Genomic DNA, 21,905 nt, shown 5'->3' with positions numbered 1-21,905 from the left:
TAATTCAGGCCCTGTGTTTGTTGTAATAAATGTGTTGCTGCTAGGTGAAATGGTAGCCATATCCGACCAGAGATGATAGACAAAGAGATGGACAGGTGATACCTTTTTATCGGACTAACTAAACAATAATTAATCACAAGCTTTCAAGACTTCCCGAGGTCTCTTCTTCAGGTGAAAGTAGGAAAGTATTAGAATTGTGATTTAAAATGGGTTCCTTTTGTTGAAGTTCTGAAGCCACCTTTGAATGTAAACATCAATCTTTTCTACTTTCACCTGAAGAAGAGACCTCAGGAAGTCTTGACAGCTTGTGATTCATTATTGTTTATTTAGTCCAATAAAAGGTATGACCTCTCCTTCTCTTTGTTTATAATAAATAAGAATATAGGCCAGTTGTCATGAATGGTGCATTTCCATCTCCTTGTAATGTCAAACTTGGGCTACCGCCATCAAAGGTGCTGTATATGTATGATGCTTTAGTAAAATTACCGCTTCTACAGAAAGTGAATTCAGCTGCCTCTGCTGTTGTCCTGACCGTTCATTTAGTTCAGGTTTTCTCTCTGCAATACCAGGTTTAACACCGGCCTCCAGCATCCTTCACATTGGACACTCAAAGTCCCTTCCTCCATCAGAACCAGTTGAAGAGATCAAACTCTGCCGGAGAGCCTCAGTGCTAATTGGCACCGACAGAGTCTTGTTTAAACTATGTGATCTGCTGCCAATGGAAATCCATGGGACCGATTTCAAAGTGCTTTTAACTCAGTCCCTGTGGCAGATGGATTTTTAAAACTACTTTGGGGATTTTAAAAATCGTTTTAAATGTAGAATTAAAAAAAAAAAAGTATAATGGTGCACACACATAGACACAGAAATCAGGTTCAGTTTGATAGTGTTCTTTAACAACTAAAACGCCATAAGCTGAATAACCCGGCTGGCAGAGGGAGGAGAGGACAATCATTGGAACAGCAGAGCGTCACTAATGATTTCCAAAACAGCTTTGGGTGATGGGAACCGATTTCACTGTCTTGAAAGGGTGCTGACTTCTGTCACAGTAAATCTGAGGGGACTGGATTAATCATTTACATAGCTGAGAAAGTGACTATCATACTGAGCAGCTGTACAAGGTCCCATGTCCCAATAGTTCAGCACTATTTTTCTGTTGGAATATAGAGACCGAGACCGAGAGTCAGGCCACTATACTGCACACAATACTTTTAACCTATAAAAGCGATTGTAGCTAGTAAAAGCATTCTATAAATCATATCTGTTGTGCACTTTTCAATCTCTTATATAGGTTTAGTTCTGAAGAAAAATAAATGTTGTAGTAGACATTTTAAAACATGTACACTAAAGAATTATTGGTTTTCCAGCCATGCTTTTAAGTAGTGTTGCACTTCCTTGGTCATCTCACCTGACCCCACCCCATCCATGACTTCTTTCCCTCAATTGCTTTGACCCAGAAGGCACAGGTGCATCAGACATCCTGTGAATAAGGCTTAGAAACTGAGAACTGGCTTTAGTACCAGATATGGTTTCAGATGAAAAGACATGTTTGCTATAACACTAAACTGCAGGTTTAAGACCTGTGTAGCTGATGGAATGCACAACCAGGAAGATCTATGGAATTCTTTATTAGCCACTGTCACTTTAAGAGCCGTGACTGAGGTTACACACTAGCCAAGGCGGGATCATAACATGCCAGCACCTACACCCAGTGTTTGAAAGCAGGCCTAAAGCTTTCCCAGTGCCTTTATTGGTGTATTTGAGTCTGGATTAAAACATACATTTTTTTAAGAAGAGCAAGGTGCTCAATATGTGTATGATGTCCACATCTTGCTCATGGGACTGAGAGTTTGAAAACAGTGGAGGGATTGGTAGGTTTCCAGTGTATATACTGGATACACAGAGATGCAGCAACTTGCTTACACTGACATCCAGCTGGTGTGCAAACCCATCTAAAAATGACCGCTTTCCTTCTCAGGTCTTTTACAAATAGTCAAAGTGGAACCGCTGATACATTTCAACAGGACTAATAAATATAACATGGAAGACACTATTTCCCATTGTGTGCGTTTCATGACTTCACTCACAAAGTATTTTTTGCATTTACGTCATGTTTCTATTTACCCAAAAACTCAGCTACACATGATTTCAAAACAGGCTATTCTCTATCAACCACAGGGCTTACCCAAATAACATACTCGTTTACACTAGCCTGAATTAGGGTCATATCCATGATAAAGTATACACCATTGTTTAATACAGGCCCCATATCTCTTATCAACACTAGCATTGCTAATGTTATGACAGGGACTGCTTTTCTGAAACAGTGGTTCTTTGATTATGAGACTTCCCGGCACCTAATTACTTAACTTGTTGTGGTTCTAATTTAACTGCAGTCAGACCACATGACCTACAGCGCAGGAAGTACCTAGATCTATAGCAAAAAAGTGAAAGCCCAAATAATCTGAAGTACTAAAGCAATGTCGCTAATGCTAATAAGAGGAATACATTTTAAACTCACAGGGTGGCATGCTGCAGTTAATGACAGCCATGGCAGAGTCTCTAATGTCTTTGTGATGATATTTGATATTTAATGAGGTCAAATACAAACACAAATACAGTGCACACAAAGGGAATGCATTAGTAAATAGATGCGCAGGAGTCACATGTTAGTATAAAACAGAACACAGGTTTAAAGACTTATTTGTATTGCTTCGGGCTTCCAGACTGCAATGCTATGTAGAGAATGCAGATAGGCGGACGTGCACAGAATTGACGGTTTAAAAATGAACTATCACACAATATGAACATGATATTCCTAGTCGAGAGTACTTTGAGTTCACACCCAGACAAATTAGCAGGTGCTTTTTTATGTTTCTTATGTAAAGGTTCCTACCTAAACAGTGCTTAATTTTACAGGTCATGTTGTTAAGCGTTGTAGAATCTGTACTGGCACATATTGTGGGTTAGACTTATAATAACACATATCAAATAGGTTTGCTTTACATTATTATAATGAATGTGGCTATCGGTATATCTGTGTTATGAAAAATGAAATGAAAAACAACAAACGTAAGACTACTCAATCATATTTAATTCGTGCTGTCTTAAGCATGTTAATTTGCACTTCCACACAGTGCACATGCTAACATCACATGACATACGGTCTCCTCCGTTTAGCAGCCCATGTCATCAGCAGCAACACAAAGCCACACAGCGGCGGAGAAGAACGCACGCATCAGCGAGACTCAATCCTGATTAAAAAGTAGCCGGTTGTGCAAACGTAGTGAGCTCTTATTTATAATTTGTACGAAAGAGACGCTTTGTTACTGTAGATTTTTGTCAACCATGCCATGGATATTTTGTGGCAGTACCAGTTCCGGATAATATTGCTAGGGGACTCGACGGTGGGCAAATCTTCTCTGCTGAAGCGCTTTACAGACGGCGTGTACAGTGATGTTGCTGATCCTACTGTCGGAGTGGATTTTTATGCCCGGTCATTGGAGATCGAACCGGGGGTGAAAATTAAGCTGCAGCTTTGGGATACGGCTGGGCAAGAACGATTCAGGTGAGAACCATAGACGACTTTCAAGACCTTCAAGACATACACATTGAGGCATTGTCGTGGATTCTTGTTGGGAATAAAGAGTATTTTTTAATCACTGTAAATTAAACAATAAGCAACACACGACATGCTGCGCACTAAACGATATCTAACCTAGAATATAGTAATATTGTATAAACAGACATGTCGAGGTCACGTGGAACGTTTTTTTTCGCTGTAAATGTCAACGACGTGCAGTTGGATGTAGGCTACGGGACTAAGTGCTAATAATAATAATAATAATAATAATAATAATAATAATAATAATAATAATAAAGAGCAGGTGGAAAATATACCTGTATTAGAAACCTGTATTTCCCGTATAGTTACAGTTGTAAAGATAACTATGTTTTGCGTGATGTTTAGCAGGTTAAGAAACACACACCTTAAAAAATAGCACTTGTTTAAAGGCAGAATGTAACGTTTTAAATCCGTTCTAAATTTCAAACAGTAAATAATCATTTAAGGGTGATCACTTTTTACTGTGCAGCCTGGCATGCGTCATTACATTGAGAACAAACCCGACACAGACCGCATAGATGGCGCGAGATCGCCGCGGTGTGGTCTGCACGTTCCCCATCCTGCCTTGTGCATTTCTTATAAACGCTCCCTTTCTATGCAGCCTTTTGGTTTTCGGTTTGTATTTTTCAGGTCGAAATATAAAAAGGAAGCATATATAGAAAATGTTTCCTGTAAGGGATATGATATATTATTATTTCTGAACTAGCTAAGCATTAGTTTTGCATGTAGGAAAGTCATAATAATCATATGCATTAGAGAATGTAATAGGCATAGGTACAGAACCTTGTCAAATGTTTATTTGTTTATATATTTTTATACCAAATATCGCTCATGTGTGTAATACTATATTGCCCTCATTCAGTTCGAATGCAAATGTGGTCCAGCTGTTACAATTGATGCTTTACGTGGATTTATTAAATAAACAGTAGTGAAAAGTAACCATTTATCTTCACTTGCTGAAGGGGAGACCGGGGTTGGTTGTCACAGTGCTCATAACTGAAACTGGATGGCGCAAGCAGGTGATGCTAACACTGAATTGTGTGTTCTATTGTATGGAACTCAGCCATCTTGTAATTTGAGGTCAATTCCATCCAACATAAAGGTTAGCACATTTTTTTTCATACTCAAAGTAAAAAAATATATGTCTTGTTGTTTATGTTATAACTCTTAGCAGTATTGGAGTTTGTTTGAACTGATGGCCATGTTAAATAGAACCAGATACTGGCTATCTTTTGATGTAAAAACAAAAACAGTAGTTTCTCCCAGTACTGAGAGAATCAAATTGTCATGTAAAGTCTGGCTGGGTCAGGTTGTCACAGTATTTGGGGTTGGTTGTCATATGTAAATCCTGTAGGAAGAAGTCTTACATTTTTTACACCAACATGTGGGATATGTCACCATATAATGCTTATTTAAGTTATTTACTGTTTGTCCTCCGGTTCTGTGGAGGCTGTGGTATTATTTTATAGCATGGGTCAACATTTCAAATATATATATATAGGTCTATATTTTTATGTTCACATAAAAAGTAAAAATACTACTTTTTCTGTCATTGTACACAGTAGAAAAAAAAAATACACGTTGCATTATTGTCTACTGTTAAACCAAGAACATACTTTGTGACAACCAACCCCATATCGTGTGAAAACCAACCCCAGTATTGGGCAGGTTGTGACAGGTGACCGGCGCATTACCAACAGTCTAAATATCATATTTGGAATAGTTACGCTGAAATTTGTACGTGAAGAGTTATTCTTCAATATAACGAGGAACAGAACCTCGCAGAATGCCACCAGATTGAGGACATTTAATTAATGACTTTAATTGGCCACACATGCAATTCATTTAAAATAGTAAGAGAAAGGGAACACATGGCCACACATGGTCAAATTTTAGAAGTTGTTTAAGATGCCTAATTAAAGCACAAAGTGGGCTAACATTTTCACACGAGTTTCCTATTGTTTCTATATCGGTACTGAAAATTTAAATTCCATGCAGGTATGTATATAAAGGATATAACTGACAGATCTTGAGGTGTCCCAATACATTTGCACACTACTGTAGGTTGAGAATCTCAAATTCCAACCTAAGAGCAAAAATCATGAGAAATCATGAGTTAGCCAGCTCTGTCACCTAGGCTAGCCTCTCAAAGGTCCTGATGTCAGAGAAGCAGAGTACTCCTGGTCATTTGTATACCACAACAGGGGACCAGGCATTTCTCTAGAAAGCCGTCAGAGTGTTTGTGTGATTCCTGCTGTTTCAGAGATTGTATAACTGGAAGAGACAAGAGTACAAGTTAGAACAGTGCTGAAATGTAAAGCTATACACAGTGTAGGCAGGAAACTAAATGCACCTGCAGATTTGATCAGGATTTGCAACCATCACCAAAAGACAGACTTGCGGTGAGTCTCACCTTCAATCGATGTCAGCTACCAATAGTAGCCAGGTACATTTTAACCCAACTCTCTTTACAGTACCCTCCTCCTCAATCTCCACCTCATTTTCAGCCTCTCCAGGGGGTTGGCTCCCTGCCTATCTTTCAGGTTACTGTGGCAGGGCGAAATGTGTGTGGGAATGTGAGGTTGGCAGGGATGGGGTTAAATCTGTCCCTGCCAACAATCACAGGTGTGGCCGTGCCCCAGTTAGGTAACTGAGTGCTGCTGTGTGTGCTTTCATATCATCTCGATGGAGCATGGTGTCAGAGGAGGGGACGAGTGGGTTCCACAGCTGGATCTTCAAAGAATATTTCGAGCTGCAGCCTGACCAAACCGAAAAAGATATCTCTAAAATGTAAACTGTGCTTGAGAAATAACTGTGATTCTGCATCCCTCCATCCCCACATTTACAGCTACCTCTTGGCTTTTTCTATTCAGCAAAAGAATCATATGAATGATTTTGCAATGGATGATAATGCAGAAATGCTGCCGTTTTTCATGTTGGCCCCCTGGGTTTTCAACAGATGTGATTGAAGCATTCAACTTGTCATCCTATATGTATTTAGTAAATGCTTCCCTTAATAAAAAAGAAAGATGTGTTGTAATTATATGAGTGACACTTTACAATAAATTCTGACAGTACATGAATAAACACAGAAACATATTACAGTGTTTGTTTTAGATTTAGTTATGTCTGTTGTGAAATGCCTAATAAGCAGAGCATACTTTTAGGGGATGCACTATAAGAACATAAGAAAACTTTAAGTCAGGTCTTAAAGGATCCCAGTGATTCAGCAGCAACAGCATGACTAGGTAGCCCAATGCTCCTGGTTTCCATGCTTTGTTTAAAGTATTGCTTGGGGTAAACTTGGTCAGCTCCTTTTAAGCTGTGTGTGCACTTTCCCTGATTTGGATACCGTTTCCACTGTGTATTATTGGTTTTGAGGTTTATGTTCTGCATTTCTTAAACTAAGATTTGCAGAAGTTTTGTCTCAGTAAGATCATGATTTGTCCCTGAAAATTGATGCATTTTTGAGAAGGCGCAATGTTATAAACCAGACAAAATGGCCCTGCCCTGTCCCCCTCAGACTTACCAAGCTTAAAGTGTGCATTAAAATGACATCCCCATTCTAGAAAAACAATGTTCCATTCTGGGCTGCATAGTCTTTGTAAACATACACATAATAATAGAAAACGGAAACCACCCCATATTTAACATGAAATCTCAATGGGTGTCTTATCATATAAGGTGTATTTCTTTGTGAAGCTTTTTGGCTTGCTCTTCACATACAACCAGTTTGTGGAAAGAAGCATTTTTCATTGAATTGGTTTGGAGTTGTTTTTTTTTTTTATCAAGAAACAGGAATGTCAACATTTATGAACAAGAGGAGTCCATTCAACCTCTCATTGCTTGTGTGGTTCCTAGTTGATCCCAGGACTCTGGAAGAATCCCAATTGTTATTATTCCACAGTAGAATGTTCCTGAATTCTCATTGAACCCATGTAATAGACATGTTTTATCTGCAGTACTCATTGGTGCTTGTAAAACTAGGAATAAATCTCGTCAATCCTTACGAATCAAGAAATACTGAAAGAAACTAAATACATTCAATCACAAAGGTTTTGACTTGTCATTGAATTAATTGAGTTTCCTTCAGTATTTCATAATTTAGCACCATTGAGTGTTTTCTAATTAGGGATGAAACCCTTATGAATACCAAAATGTAACCACACTGATGTTTTTTTCTGATTTATTGCACAGGTCCATTACCACCTCTTATTACCGAAACTCTGTGGGCGGGCTCCTGGTCTTTGACCTGACCAGTCGGAAAGCGTTTGAACATGTGCGGGAGTGGCACAGGGAGGTGGCAGAGCACGTCAAGCCGCACCACATGGTCTTCATCCTGATCGGGCACAAGAGCGACCTGGCCAGGGAGCGGCAGGTCCCACGGGAGGAGGCGGAGAAGCTGGCAGCCACGCTGGGGGTGCGCTACGTGGAGACGTCCGCCAAGAACAACAGCAACGTAGACCGAGCCTTTGAGATGCTCACCCGAGACATCTACCAGCTCATGAAGGCCGGAGACATCGTCACCCGTGACGGCTGGGACGGGGTCAAGAGCGGCCTCAACGCCAAAATCCTGTACCCACCCGAGCCGGAGGCACAGGAGAGCAAGTGTCAATGCTAACAAGCCTTAATGTGATTCCCCTCTCCATAGGACCTGGGTCTCTGGGGAACCACCCTGCATCATCTTCACTGCTGAAGGCAAAGGCAAGCAGGTGGCGTCCCCTCTGCCTGCTTCCCATCCTGCTGCTCATACACCAAGCATTCATTGATCTGCTCAACACCAGGGCCGATTTCAGTTCTGAAGCACAGCGACTGGAAGCGAGGACAGGTGTGTTTGCTAATGCCTGCTTTGCAGGATGTTTTGTAGAGCTGTTGTTGGACAGAAACTGTGTCAACAATGGCTGGAGATGGAGTCTTGGCTGAACCTCAGTATCAACAACTACTGGGCCATTTCTACAGAGCGAAAGAGCAAAGGGTATGAGTATGTGTATGGCCACCAGTTCATTCCCTTTGTTTGACCATCTTGAAAGGGCAACCAATGTTAACAGGTGTTGTAGTAACAGCTCGCTCTATACAGTAATTTGTTAATCATTCACACAGACTGTATCGTCTTGTAGAGATACCAGCTTAACGTTTATATCACGTAGTGAAGTATCACTCTAGAAATCATTTAACCTTCTGATACTGGGTGTCAAGATCGTTTGAACCCCGTGAGCGAGTTCACTGTCTGTCACAGCAGTGTCACGACTTTTATCATTTTTATCTAATTTGTTACTCAAATTCTTAGGAGGTTTTCTGTCTCTCTAGTTTTCAACTTTAGTTGATCCCTGCAGCCAGCATCGCCGGCGTTGTGTGTGCTGATGCACCATGGAGGCTGCAAATAAGCTGATCCCTGGAGCCAGCATTACATTTCAGCCATCAACATTGGGGCCAATAGGAAATCCATGTTACCTGGCACTTTCTTACTTCAAGGTGTGCAGATAGTCTTGGTAGGTCCCCTCCACTATCTCATTTTATCTTGATGAAAGCCAAGTCCAATATTAGGATGAAGTAAATAACAGCTACTCTCATGTAATAAAAAAAGTACCAATTTCCTAGTCTAGTAACAAAGTTTAATAAACATTATGCTTTTATACACAAGAAACATGCATAGAGAACAGCTAAAAACACAGCCTTGCAATGCTGAGGGATGGCAGTCCTCCAGAGTAGCTGAGACCTGTAGTGGGCAGTGTAGGGAAACTCTTTATTGTAGCAGCCCACAATGAATTAGAACAATAAAACTCACCTTATAGAGGGTATTTACAACTCTATGGAAAAAGGGAAAGCTTTAAAATGACGCACATGTGTTTTTATTTTTGTAATGTATTTTTAATATTTTTTATCGCAGGACAAAATTCTAACGAATTTCCTGCTAAAGAAAGCTAGTTCTCAAATAAGTCTTGCGCCTATGCATACGTGAACCAATCTTTCTGTTTAATGTGTACCATATTAATCCTTTGCACATGGCTAACTTTCATTAAAGTTTACAAATTAATTTATAACAAGTTTTAAACCTGCGAAGTTTGCAGTACTGCAACAAATTATGGTTGTTACATTCTTCAATTTAAATAATCGATAACTTCCTATAGATGTTTATACTAAAACATATTACAGGGTCTTCATTTCTTAAGATCCAAGATTAAGTTTACAGTGATATAAATGACAAATATTACAATACAGAATAGATAGAAAGAATAGAAAAACTGTCTAGTTTTAAAAATACGCACACACCCAAATCTTCTGTCCTCCCACACCTCTGTAAATAAACCACTGCATTCTTCCTCTGTTTGGAAAGCACCTTCAATACAGAGTAGTGTCTCAAAGCCCCTTCACAATTACTGAGCAACCACTGACGGAGACAGCCCCCCCTGGAGGGGGGAAGACCACATATCATATTGCACCAGCATCGCATTGTAGACCAGCATCCATCTTTCTCCGAGATATCAGTGGTGATTTTTTGGCATGTGGATAAGATGCAATTCTGCCAGGAAACTTCTGGGATCTTTTAAGTTCTCGCTGGGAACAGGAAGCAGACAGGACTTTGCAGAGCCTAGAGTTCATTTGAAGTCTCCGATTTAACTACTGACCGACTTCTGATATCTTATCCCTTGTTTCCCGTTTTTGCAGTGATCAATCTAAACTAGCCAATCCCAGCTGAGTCCGTGGCCATATTCAGTCTGTCACAATTATACACAAGTATCATTTATTTAAAAAAATGTTTAAGCTTGTATTTAACAGCTGTATTCCTTTGATCAAGCATCTGATTTGCAACATGGTGTAATTTGAAGCAGCGTGATTTGGCTGGTAATTTTGTCATTAAATTTGAATGAATGCAAGGAAGATTCCAAAATGAGATCCGGTAAAAAAAATATATATATATGCAGAAGCATTGAATATGAAAAAGTTGTTCAAGGCTAGATCTCTCAACACTTGTTGAATAATTCATAAGCACTCATTCAGCATAGCGTGAATATTCTCTTCACCCCAGACGATGAAGTAAAAAATAAAAAGCACTACAATGTGTTAGGAGTCGTCCCAGTTCAGTCCCCACTGATATCGATCAGCTGCCGATGGAAATGAACAGGACAGATTTCAAATCTCTTTTAACTAGACCCCAATGGCAGGTGGCAGCCAGCCCTAACAGGGTCAGGTGGTTATGCTGAGCTTTTAGACCAGAGGCCATTATCTTTAAAGGCTATTGAAACGCTGGTCTGAGACTAACCCAGTCTCAGATGGACTCCAGCCTTTTTCCTTTCTAACTACACTCTTCATGTTTTGTTCATCTACACCATGGTTTCCAATCTCGGTCCTGGAGGGCCATTCTACTCCAGCTTTAACAGGTAGAATAATATAATGACCTACTTCAGGATCTGGATGGAGGTTAAATTGGTTGAATACAACAGTTTTGAACATGGTTGGCCACTCCTGATCCACACTCTTTCCACAGCAGCGGCTCTTCACACTGAAACCTGCTGGCACTACATGTCAGATATTTTAACAATGGATTTTATTGGGAACAGTCTTTAAAATCATATTGGACACTGTGCCTGGTCTTGGACTTGAATCCTCAGGTCTTGTGCTAAATTCTTCTGACTTGGACTTCATCAGAACGTTCTTCGATCATCAGGACCTGGTGTATGGGTTGGCGTCTCTTCACTGAGACTTTACTGTATTTGTGAATCTGAACTCTTCTTGTTGATATCTTAACATTTGTGCACTGTCATGGACGTTCAGAGCAGTTCTTCCTCAGTGAGTATAACTGGCACACAGCACGCACTCATTTTGAATCTAGTTCACTTTGAAGTGTACTGTACAGCACGGTCCCAGTGGCCTGAACCATTGAGCTCTGACACTGCACACGTGTGACACGCGTAGCACAGGTGAATCATGTTTGAGTCGTGTTTTGTCGCATTATTCCGTGATTGAGCAATGTATGTCATGTTAGCTTTCTGGGGGATAAAATTTGTTTATTCGTGTCCCTCTCACACATATAGAGAAAATAAAGGAGAACCGACACTAGCAGTTGGACAGGGAATACAGAACTATTCTTGACAAAATTTGAATTTGCTTTATTATATTTATTGTTTTACCTTGAGTCATAACATCCAGTTTTTAACATTTTCCCAATAGACTTGAATGTCAGTCTGTATAGTTAAAGGGAAGGCTAGGTGGTGCAGTGGGATAGTCTTTCATCTCTGGAGGACTGAGTTTGAATCTGGCAAAATTAACTTGGTGTCCTCAGCAATGGTCCACAAAACCTTTCGACTGTTGACAAATTAGCAATCCCTAATGCAGATCTCTCTGTTACAAGCACCCAAGAGGCATTGTGAAGTGGTCTAAATGAGGAGCTGGACCACTGTTCCAAACAGCAGCTCTGACCAGCCTAACCCCAGTCTGGAGTTTAACTGGGAACTAACTTAAAGAAACCAGCATGGCATCACTGTATGTGTTTGGTCTGTTGTGTATAAAGCAGTCTTGACTAATGTGAGACTTGCTTGCTGGTATCAATTCAAGCTAATTTATTCTGTGGGTGTTGCTTTAATTGGTTGTGAACCAATCACAGTGGCTGTATGATTCATCAGTAATGTCAAGTAGAACAGAGAGGCCTCACCCAGTTAGAAATGCAACTTGGTGAACCCTACACTGTTGGGAAACAAAAACTAGGTCAAGCAGACAAACCATTCTGGGGAATTCCACCCTCAGTGTTACAACCTTGGTATCTTCTTGACTTGGGAGTTGATTTTATCAATTTATACCCAGCTGGGATATACCACCCTGTATTTTATTTTAGCCTTTTCCCTCACCAGGAATCTGTGGTTAATGCAATCCAGAGGCTATCACTGTTGCTGTGAAATGCTCTATGAAAATCCAGCCGTGGTTTATCTGGCGGGGGAAAGCGTGATCAAATCGACCTCTTAGTTTCAGATATAGCTGTTTTAAAAATTTATCATGGTCATTTTTTAATTTAAGAGCGTGGAGGCTGGGTGCAAACCGATAACCATGCACAACACAAGCAAGTGTCTTAACCACTATGCAAAAAAGCCTTGCTTGTATGCATGTGTGTTATAGAAATTTGAACCTCCTCTCACAGACAGGGTCAGAATCTGTAGCGGCAGTGCATCACTTTTCAGTACCATGCTTAACATTGCTTTCACTAAGCCACGATTCCCCTATGCTTTGCTACACTTTGCTATGCTATTACCATGAGACATAAGGGAGTTTTACAGTAGAATATATGAGCTTTTTATCAGTGCTAGGCTAGAGTGACACTGACCATGTGAAAAATCAATATAGCCTAGTTGTGTCAGAAGCTAAAGTTCAAGTATGTGCATTTAATGATAAAAAAATGAAGATTTTAAGGAAGGAAATTAAGGGATTTTGTAATTGTACTAAAAAAACCCCACTTTCTATAGTTTGAGGTGACCTTTTTCTATTCTATTTGAATGAACGATCTCAGCGGTGTCAGATTTCAGTATCGTTCCCTTTAGCTACTGTAACCCCGCTGGTGTTTTCCCTCAGGCTTGATACAGTGTATTGACAACCTTATTAACTTCATTGAACACATTGGAAAGAGGCTGGAGACACAGCAGGGAGTGAAAAGGCTGCAGAACTTGGATCGTTAAGATTAAGATTGGTTTTGTGTGGGTGATGGAGAGCAGTCATTTGTGCTTAAATGTTGCATGACAATCGGAGCTACTCAAAGAGAACCCCCCGAAGTGCTGTCTCAGTGGAGACAAGATAAAAAAAGACTTTTGTAATGTCACAGTGAGTCTGGGTGGCTTTTGGATTCTAAACATATGTTACATTTGCATGGTCATTTTGCAGGTTTCCCATGCATTTACCAGAGTTGATCATGGTTTTCCATTTAAATATGCTGTACCATACCTGTCTGGGCTTTACAGTGTTACACTATGCTTTATTGCGCTTTGCTGTGCTTTTACTGTGGTAAACGTTTTAGGAGGGACGTGCACATGCGACACAGAAAGACTAGGAAGAAAACGCCACTCAGAAAACACAAATAAATAAATGCATGTCAGCTGTGATCACATTGGTTTTAATATCTGGCTTTCATAAGAAAAAGAGACAATTTGGAAAATAACCAATAATAAAAAGGAAAGAAATTATCTTAAAGTACGGGTTTGTAGACATGTGTGGCTATCGAGGGTTTACTACAACAATAAAGGCACTGTTAACTTGTTTATAATGGCAATAAAACCCAGATTCTCGGGCATGACCTTGGTAGTTGACCTTGTCTAGACAGTACCTTCCTGACAAGGTCAACTATACAACGATGATTCCCTCTTAATAAGGTTCTGTTGCTTAAATACTTCATTAGAAGTAATACAATAATACATAGTAAGAAAATGGAACCTGAAGCTGAATGACCTTTCTATCCTAGCCTCATCACCGTGCATTTCATGGCATATTGAATATTGCAGTGTGCCTGTTAGGGTTTACAGCACAAGTGCTTCAAAATACACCTTACAGGTATGGGTTTGCTAGTAGGATAAACACAATGGTTCTGCGTGAGTTACACACAAATAAACAACTCTGCATGATAATAATACAAGGCCCCACAGCAGATGAACCGTCCAAATGTGGGTTTTACAAGGGACAAAATATTCAAAACACTCGCCAGTGTCGGGGGCTTTCTGCATTAGTGATGGTTGAGAGAGAGAAACGCTCTTTTCAGACAGTGCTTTAAGAAGGGACGGGGATACACATATTAATAAAAAGGTGGATTCGTTTTTACTTGTTTTTTAAGCAGATGTTTTTTGTATGATGTGATGCTATGTTGTCTTTGTAACCATTGAGACGGTTGTGATATGTGGTGTGAGAAAATAAATCTTATTTCATGAAATGGAACTTCACGTGGATTTCTTATTCAGTTCCCATCTGATCACCCTTAACTTATCACACATATTTACACAGAACCTCCCAGTTCCTCTAGAGTACAGTTAAACGAATTGGATAGTCCTTTGTAAAAGGTTACCCCAGTAAATTTGCATTTAGCAGTTTTCCAGTGATATTCCCATGGCTATGGTTTGTTTTTACCATAGTTTATCCTGCTTTACCATACCTCTCTGGTCTTTCCACCTATTGCCTTGTTTTCAAAATGCTTGCTATGCTTTTAGTATGGTAAACTATGGAAAAAGAGCAACCATAACACTGTAGTTTACTATAGCAGAACCCCTTAAAGAATATACACTAGTAAGCTATAGTATTTTTTATGTGGGTTGTAAATAGTTTCATTTCTTTCAGAAAATGAAAATAAATATTGTTATATAATTAGTAACCAACAGCTCCCAGGTACACCCAGTTGGGTCTGTAGAAGCTGTAGTTTTTACCTATTTGAAAAAATATTAAGTGGTGCAAAAACCTAAACAAATCCTTTTCTGACTAATCCTTTTAATAGTTTACTGGGGTAAGTTTATACACTATTTCCTCATTTTCTTGATCCCATTTGGTAAAATGTACATGATTAGTTCTCCTTTCAAAAAGTTAATTAAAGAACAGGGAAAACACTTTGAAAATATGGTTCCTAGTCATCTAGTTTAGTTACACCCCTTTCTGGATGCTTTTCCTTCCCTTGCTTTTACTTTACAGCAGTACATTTTTCAAAGAATGTTTACTTTCCTCTCCCAAACATCCAAAAACAGGAAACAGAATGCTGGCAGAAGCGATGGTTCGAAACACTGCAGCCCTGAGGCTATAAACAAACCCTTCCCTCTTTGCAGTACACTGCAATGTACTTCTGTGTTTCAACAAGTACTAGAGAACATACCACACTGATACCAGCCTCCCCCTTTCACACACTCATCAAAGGGCGTTGCTTTGGCAGCTGTTGGAGAGAACAAAACAGTTTCCAGGAATTTCTTTAGGAATCTTCACTCTCCAGCTGGGAATACCATGGATCCCCAGTGGCAGTACCAGTTCCGGATCATCTTGCTGGGAGACTCCACTGTTGGGAAGTCTTCCCTGTTGAAGCGCTACACAGAAGACATCTTCATCGACTTCATAAACCAGACTGTGGGAGTGGATTTCTATGTACAGTTCTTTGAAGTGGAGCCTGGAGTCAGGATCAAGCTGCAGTTCTGGGATACAGCTGGGCAGGAGAGGTTCAGGTGGGTACTGCTTACTGAGTCACGAAACTTCCTCATCATTTAAAGACTCTTGTTTTAAACACTGTTTTCATAATGGTAGCTGTACTAAAAAGGACTTGGAGTTTATCCTCCAAAACCACACGGAGGTTTGTACACCGAGAAACAGGCATATCTTAATAATCTAAACAGCAGCCAAGTATTTAGATCCAGCAGCAGCAGCAGCCTAACTAGTTTACAAACATTAGTGACCTACTGTACTTGTATAATAGTTCACCCTTCTAAAGGTTTACCACAGTATTTTTTGCACTGCATTTTTGCAGTTTTACCATATGCATTTTCTATGGTTCACCATGTTTATTAATATGCTTTACCATACTTCAGTATTTTTTTACAGAGCTTTACTATGCTTTATTACACTTTGGTAAACTTCTAAAAGGACATCCATAACTATAAAATACTGAAAGAAACTTTGACAAGTGTTTCACTAGAAGTCTTTTTCAAAATTCTATTAAGTTTCATTTTTTGTTGCTGCAGACTTTAGTAATAGGAAGGGTTATAGTAACTCTGTGGTTCCTGGTGATTTCTTAGGAACTAAAGTGGAGCTTCACAGGTATTTGAGGATTTTGAACAGACCCCCAAAATCCAAAAAGTAAAACCTAACAATTTATGGGCTTAGATCACACAGTCAACTGCTTGAAACTTATTTTCATGTACCAAATACCAGCACAATAAAGTGTCCTTTATTTTCAAGCAAAGGCAAAGGCACACCTTCTGAGATACAATTGTAACAGTGGAGTGTGAGTCATGTGATCTGGAGCTCACTGGTTTGAATCATGGTCTCACTGAGGTGCCATTCTTGGCTGCATTGTCCTGCTGATCTTCAGCAGGCTGCAGTGGTGTGGTCCCATTTTAATTGTGCATTTCAAAATGGAGAGAAAACAGGGTAAAGACAATTGGAACGGTATGAAAAAGCAAGAAACGTATACTAGATGCAAGACAGAGCAGGTAAATTATAGATCGCAGTAATTTTCTTTATACTTCTGTTATTCTAGTTAATTGGAATAGCTCTTTTACAGAACTAGTTCTGCTTTTGATCACAAGCTCCCTGATTTTGTCACTATCGGCAAAAAAAAAATGTATACAAAGAGAAAAACAATGATGATACACAATCTTTGGAGCATGAAGGGGAGTTAGGAGGGGTTACCTGCTAGTTGTGTAACTTCTTACTTTGAACAAAATGGTACAAACCTTCCACTGGAGAAAACCAAACAACAACTGATAGCTTCTTCTTTCAAGGGTGGTTTCAGAGACCCCAGTTAACACGAATCTTGGACTACCTTACCTAAGATAACATTAGGTAGTCTTTTTAACCTTAGGTTTGTGTTTTAACCATTAATCCCTTACACTAGGTAGTGTTCAAATGTCATTTTTTTAACCATTATCTTCAAATAATTAAGTGTTTTCCTTTGTAAAATATCAGTTATCTTATTTATCCAATATATTCAGAAAGACAATACATTGTGTGTAGGGTGTCTCTTTTTGCTATAAGGGATCTTGTGCAGTTTCTGTTATAATGAAACACCATTCACACACAATGTTTTAACTTGCATATTAAAAAAAAGATTGTACTACTGCAGTCCTCCCTTGTTATACTGCCTTCATTATAATGCCACCCTCACATTCCAACACATTCCTTCTGAACTGATGTGCACCAATATAAACCAATGCTATTGTCCCGTTATACCGCGACCCTCATGCAGACGAGATCCAGGCTTGTTTGCATAGGGGCTAAGACGCTCACTTGCTGTGTGTGGGGTTCACGCCCAGCCATCGCCCTGTTACACCAAGCAACTGTTCACAAATACATTCCACTCTCCTTCACTTTACCACCAGCAAGATCCTCATAACCAATTCAAATGCAGAAATGACTGCTTAATCACTGGCATTTTATCTTCCATGTTGTGGACTGTACAGAACACACCACTGGCAGTGTTGTGCTGAAAAATTGCTATATAAGATTGCTAGCGGGCATTTTTCAGTCTGCTGGATTTTTAATGCCCTTGTTATACTGTGTAAGAATAGCGTCACTGGAAAGGCTGTTTCCATCAGGGAGAGAGACTCAGATACAAGAAGCTGCAGGTTTAAGTGCTAATGCACATTTTATTTACGAAAACAACAAAACTAAACACCTTAACAGACAAAACAGGGCAGTGGCCAAGATAAATGGTTTACAAAACCGACAAAAACAACATACGCCCTTCAATCCACACAATGCACAACACACATCAAAACACTAACACCTGCCACCTTCGCTATAGTGCCAGTTTGGTAGCTGCCCTGTAGTTGGTGGTGTAACGAAGGAGTACCATACTAAACATTAAAGAGTTTTGATTTTAACTTCATAATGTGATCTACTCATGCGATACGATGTACTGGCATTTTGACAAACCCTTAACGGTTAGGTTCTCATGTAATTTATAATGGTGGTTTAGATTCACTTTGGATATCATTCCTTAATGGTTAGAGTCTCATGTTTTTTTAATAATGGTTGTTTAGATTCACTTTGGATATCATTTTCTGTCTCATGTCATCACTGATGACTTTTTAAAAGAAGTTGAAAGCTGTAGCCTCAGAAGAGCTCTCAGAAATATGACATTTCAAAGCTCATGACTGATTTTATAAGTACACATTAACCTGTCCCCGTGTAACACTGTCCCTTCAAGAGAAACTGCTGAAGAATTTTCCCAAAACATTTTAACAGTGCAAAAACTTCAACAAGATCAGCAGAGGGTGAGGATTAATGTTGGATGTTTCATAGCTAGCTAGAACACTGTACACCTTTAATGGAAAGCCAAGCACGTTATCAAAACAAAAGTGGCCTATTCAAATGTATTCAAATAGATTTTTTCTGTTGCCTCCACAGCCAGAACCATTAGAGCTTTATGTCCTGTAGATTATTGGTCCATTTTTATTTTAATTTAGCTTCAAATAATCTGAAAAACAATTTAAAAAACAACAAACCTAAGCAAATGAACAAAATAATTACCATCACTTTGTAGGTATCACATTTTCCTACATGAAATACACACACACACACTATATATATATATATATATATATATATATATAGTAACCGAGCTGCTTCCACTCAGGTTCGTTGCCCCTTTAAAAACTGACCCAACACACACAGGAATGGATTTTTATGCGCGGACACACTATTTTTAATTCACAACAATGAAACAAACACAAAACAAACACCTAGCTCTTTACGAGCACTAACTAAACTCTCCGGAACACCCTGACTATAAGTGGGACGGCTAAGCCGTTTCCCCACCAAACACAGAACAACCAAACCAAACCAAACCTCACCTCACCTCACCGGTTTAAACTGCATCCACCTTTTTCTCGACTTTTTTTCTCAAACCGTAGCGTTTAGACCTATCTCTGTAAGCAACCAGTCAGTGTGGGAAAGCAATTAAAAAGACAAACGGAATGCTTGGGTATATAATCTAAAGTGTAGAGTACAAATCAAAGGAGGTTATGATAAGGTGGTATGATGCTCTGGTGAGACTGCAATACTGTGCACAGTTCTGGTCCCTACATTACCAATAGGAGATTGTGGCCCTGGAGAGAGTCTAATGAACCAGACTAATCCCAGGGCTTAAACAATTGAGCTACAAAGACAGGTTGAAGGAACTTCATTTGTATAACACAGAACAAAGAAGCATTACAGGGGACTGAACGGAAGTCTGTTGTTTTTGTGATTGCAGGTCGGTGACACGCTCCTATTACCGGAACTCAGTGGGTGGGCTCCTGCTGTTTGACATGACAAACCGAGACTCATTCGATCACGTGCGGGAGTGGTATCAGGAGGTGTCGGAGCGGGTGCAGCCACACAGGGTGCTGTTTGTGCTGGTGGGACACAAGAGCGACCTGGAGGCCGAGCGGACTGTGTCTCGCAAGGAAGGAGAGAGCCTGGCCGAGTCGCTGGGCCTGCCATACATCGAGACCTCGGCCAAAACCAACAACAACGTAGTGCAGGCATTCGAGCTGCTCTGCAGAACCGTCTACCAGGCGCTGCAGAGCGGGGAGGTGGCTGTGCGTGAGGGCTGGGACGGGGTGAAGTCTGGGGCAGCGCAGGCACAGGGACTCAAACCCCGCAAGGAGGCTGAGCCTGCAGTGGGCAGAACATGCTCCTGCTAACTCTTCCAGTTCCCTAGCAACTGCCTTTGGAAAGAGCCTCATGAAAGCACCTAGACATGTCTTGCCGTACTTAAAAGATTTTTTCTGGCATTTGTGACTTTAGTGCTCTTGAAAGGTGCAATTGCAATTGCGTATAGTCAAGACACCATGAGCTTCCCCTCACAGCTCTCCCAGAATGCACCTCAGTTCTGACCAGATCACCCCCTGCCTGCCATTCAGCCCTGGTCCTCTCTCATTCAGAGATTGCTAACCGCGCATGGAGTGCAAGACCACCACATGAACCGAGTTCTCCAGAGGTGAAAGGAATGAGTTCTAGTGAATTTCTCTGCCGAGGTCACTTTGCCTTCGTGTCATTGTTTCTGCTGAAAATATAAACACTTAATCAATCATGTTTGGCTAAAGTCGTCTGTGTAAATAGTGGATTTTGTCTGTGGAAATCTGAACTGCAGAGCAATGCTGCATTGATGTGGGAGTACATACACATTACACACACTGCTGCATTTAAGATGTGCTGTTTTGGTTTGGTGTGGTTTTTGTTTTTGTTGCTCGAAATTATCAAAGTTTATTCCTGGGGGCAAAATACCTAAAGATCAATTTTGAATTTTACTGGATTGAAATACAGGGCTCAGTCAAATCTTAAGAAGAAAATTACTCTTATTTTGGTATATATTCCTAAAAATGGGTGAGAGGGTTTCTGTTTCCACTAACATACTATAGAAAATTACTATAGTGATGAAACTATATTATTTTGCTTCAGCATTTTTTTCTATGGGTGACTTTGCTAGAAAGACTTAATGGTGCAGCACTAAGCAATAGCAACAAAAACTAAACAAATGCCAATAAAAAAATGAAACCTATATTACATTACAGAAGAATATGGGCAACCAAGATAAATCATTGATGAGTATGAGCATAAAATATTTTAAACACTCAATCATATGGAAGCAGTAGGACATATTGACGAGAGGTCAAGACACTTTCTCCTTGTCTTTTGTGTCAAATTATTTTCAGTAACATACATCCACTGCCATGGCTGAACTATAAGCATCATGAAAACTAAATAAATGTAAGTGAATGACATATAGCCCAAGATTCAGATACCCTCAATAAATTATGGTAAAATGATCACAATTGAATGTGTGGTTCTTTCTATAAAAGTCTGTACAATACATGTGTGACATATGTATGTCTGTAAAGACATGTCCTGAGCAAGGTTAATGACTGATAAGCAGCTTTTAACATACACTGTACAGGCACCTCCACAATATCCTTATTGCCAGGGGGATACATCCTCAGCTTTATATAGTTATAATACATCTTTAGTCATATAATACTTTTCATACACTGAAGCATCTCACGCTTTACAGTCCCAGGCGTAGTGTCTGAACTTGTCAAGCACAGCACCAAATATGTGAGTTCCTTTTATTTAGAGTGATTCACTGAAGACACTTGTTATAAAGTTGTTTCTTGCTGCTAACATGCTGCATCTGAGAACCTGTTTCTTAGTTGACAAGCTTTGACTATGAAGGAGACTTTGACAGCCCACGACATAGGAATATATCGCAGTGTTTTACTCATTGAAACTGGCTTGAAACAGAATTATCTTAATTTTCTTTCATTGTGTTCTGCTAGTTTATGTACGGTATGTTGTGTACAGTATCTTGATACAATGCACAACAGTTTTTAGAAAATGTTATATTATTTTGCCTATTTTTGAAAATCTTGTTAATGTTATAAAATGAAAAAGACCTTGAATTTGGTTTGTGTTTTTTTTTTTTTTTTCTTTTTAAACAGAACAGGTGTTTTTCTCTTCTAAAAAAATAAAATAAATAAATACAGAATTAAATAAATCCCTATTTGCATTTAGTGCATTTACAGGATGACTATTTTGGATTGAATCAAAAGTATTCCACATGTCTTAATGCTAATACTAC

The 21,905-nt window shown here is 39.6% G+C and overlaps 2 protein-coding genes across 2 annotated transcripts; both read left to right on the top strand.

Moving 5' to 3' along the window:
* Positions 1-3,137: 3,137 nt before the first annotated feature.
* Positions 3,138-14,525, top strand: LOC117414105 (ras-related protein Rab-39B-like). The gene is made up of 2 exons (XM_034023795.3): positions 3,138-3,568; positions 7,823-14,525. The coding sequence occupies exons 1-2, from the start codon at positions 3,354-3,356 to the stop codon at positions 8,244-8,246; spliced, it is 639 nt and encodes a 212-aa protein (XP_033879686.1). The 5' UTR covers positions 3,138-3,353; the 3' UTR covers positions 8,247-14,525.
* Positions 14,526-15,402: 877 nt separating this feature from the next.
* Positions 15,403-21,739, top strand: LOC117413260 (ras-related protein Rab-39B-like). The gene is made up of 2 exons (XM_034022170.3): positions 15,403-15,789; positions 19,539-21,739. Exons 1-2 carry the CDS (start codon positions 15,575-15,577, stop codon positions 19,969-19,971), a joined length of 648 nt encoding a protein of 215 aa, XP_033878061.2. The 5' UTR covers positions 15,403-15,574; the 3' UTR covers positions 19,972-21,739.
* Positions 21,740-21,905: the final 166 nt, after the last annotated feature.

This window comes from Acipenser ruthenus, chromosome 25 (genome assembly GCF_902713425.1).
Source record: "Acipenser ruthenus chromosome 25, fAciRut3.2 maternal haplotype, whole genome shotgun sequence".
NCBI lineage: Eukaryota > Metazoa > Chordata > Actinopteri > Acipenseriformes > Acipenseridae > Acipenser > Acipenser ruthenus.
Note: the sequence above shows the minus strand (reverse complement) of the source record. Positions and strands in the feature narration are given on the sequence as shown.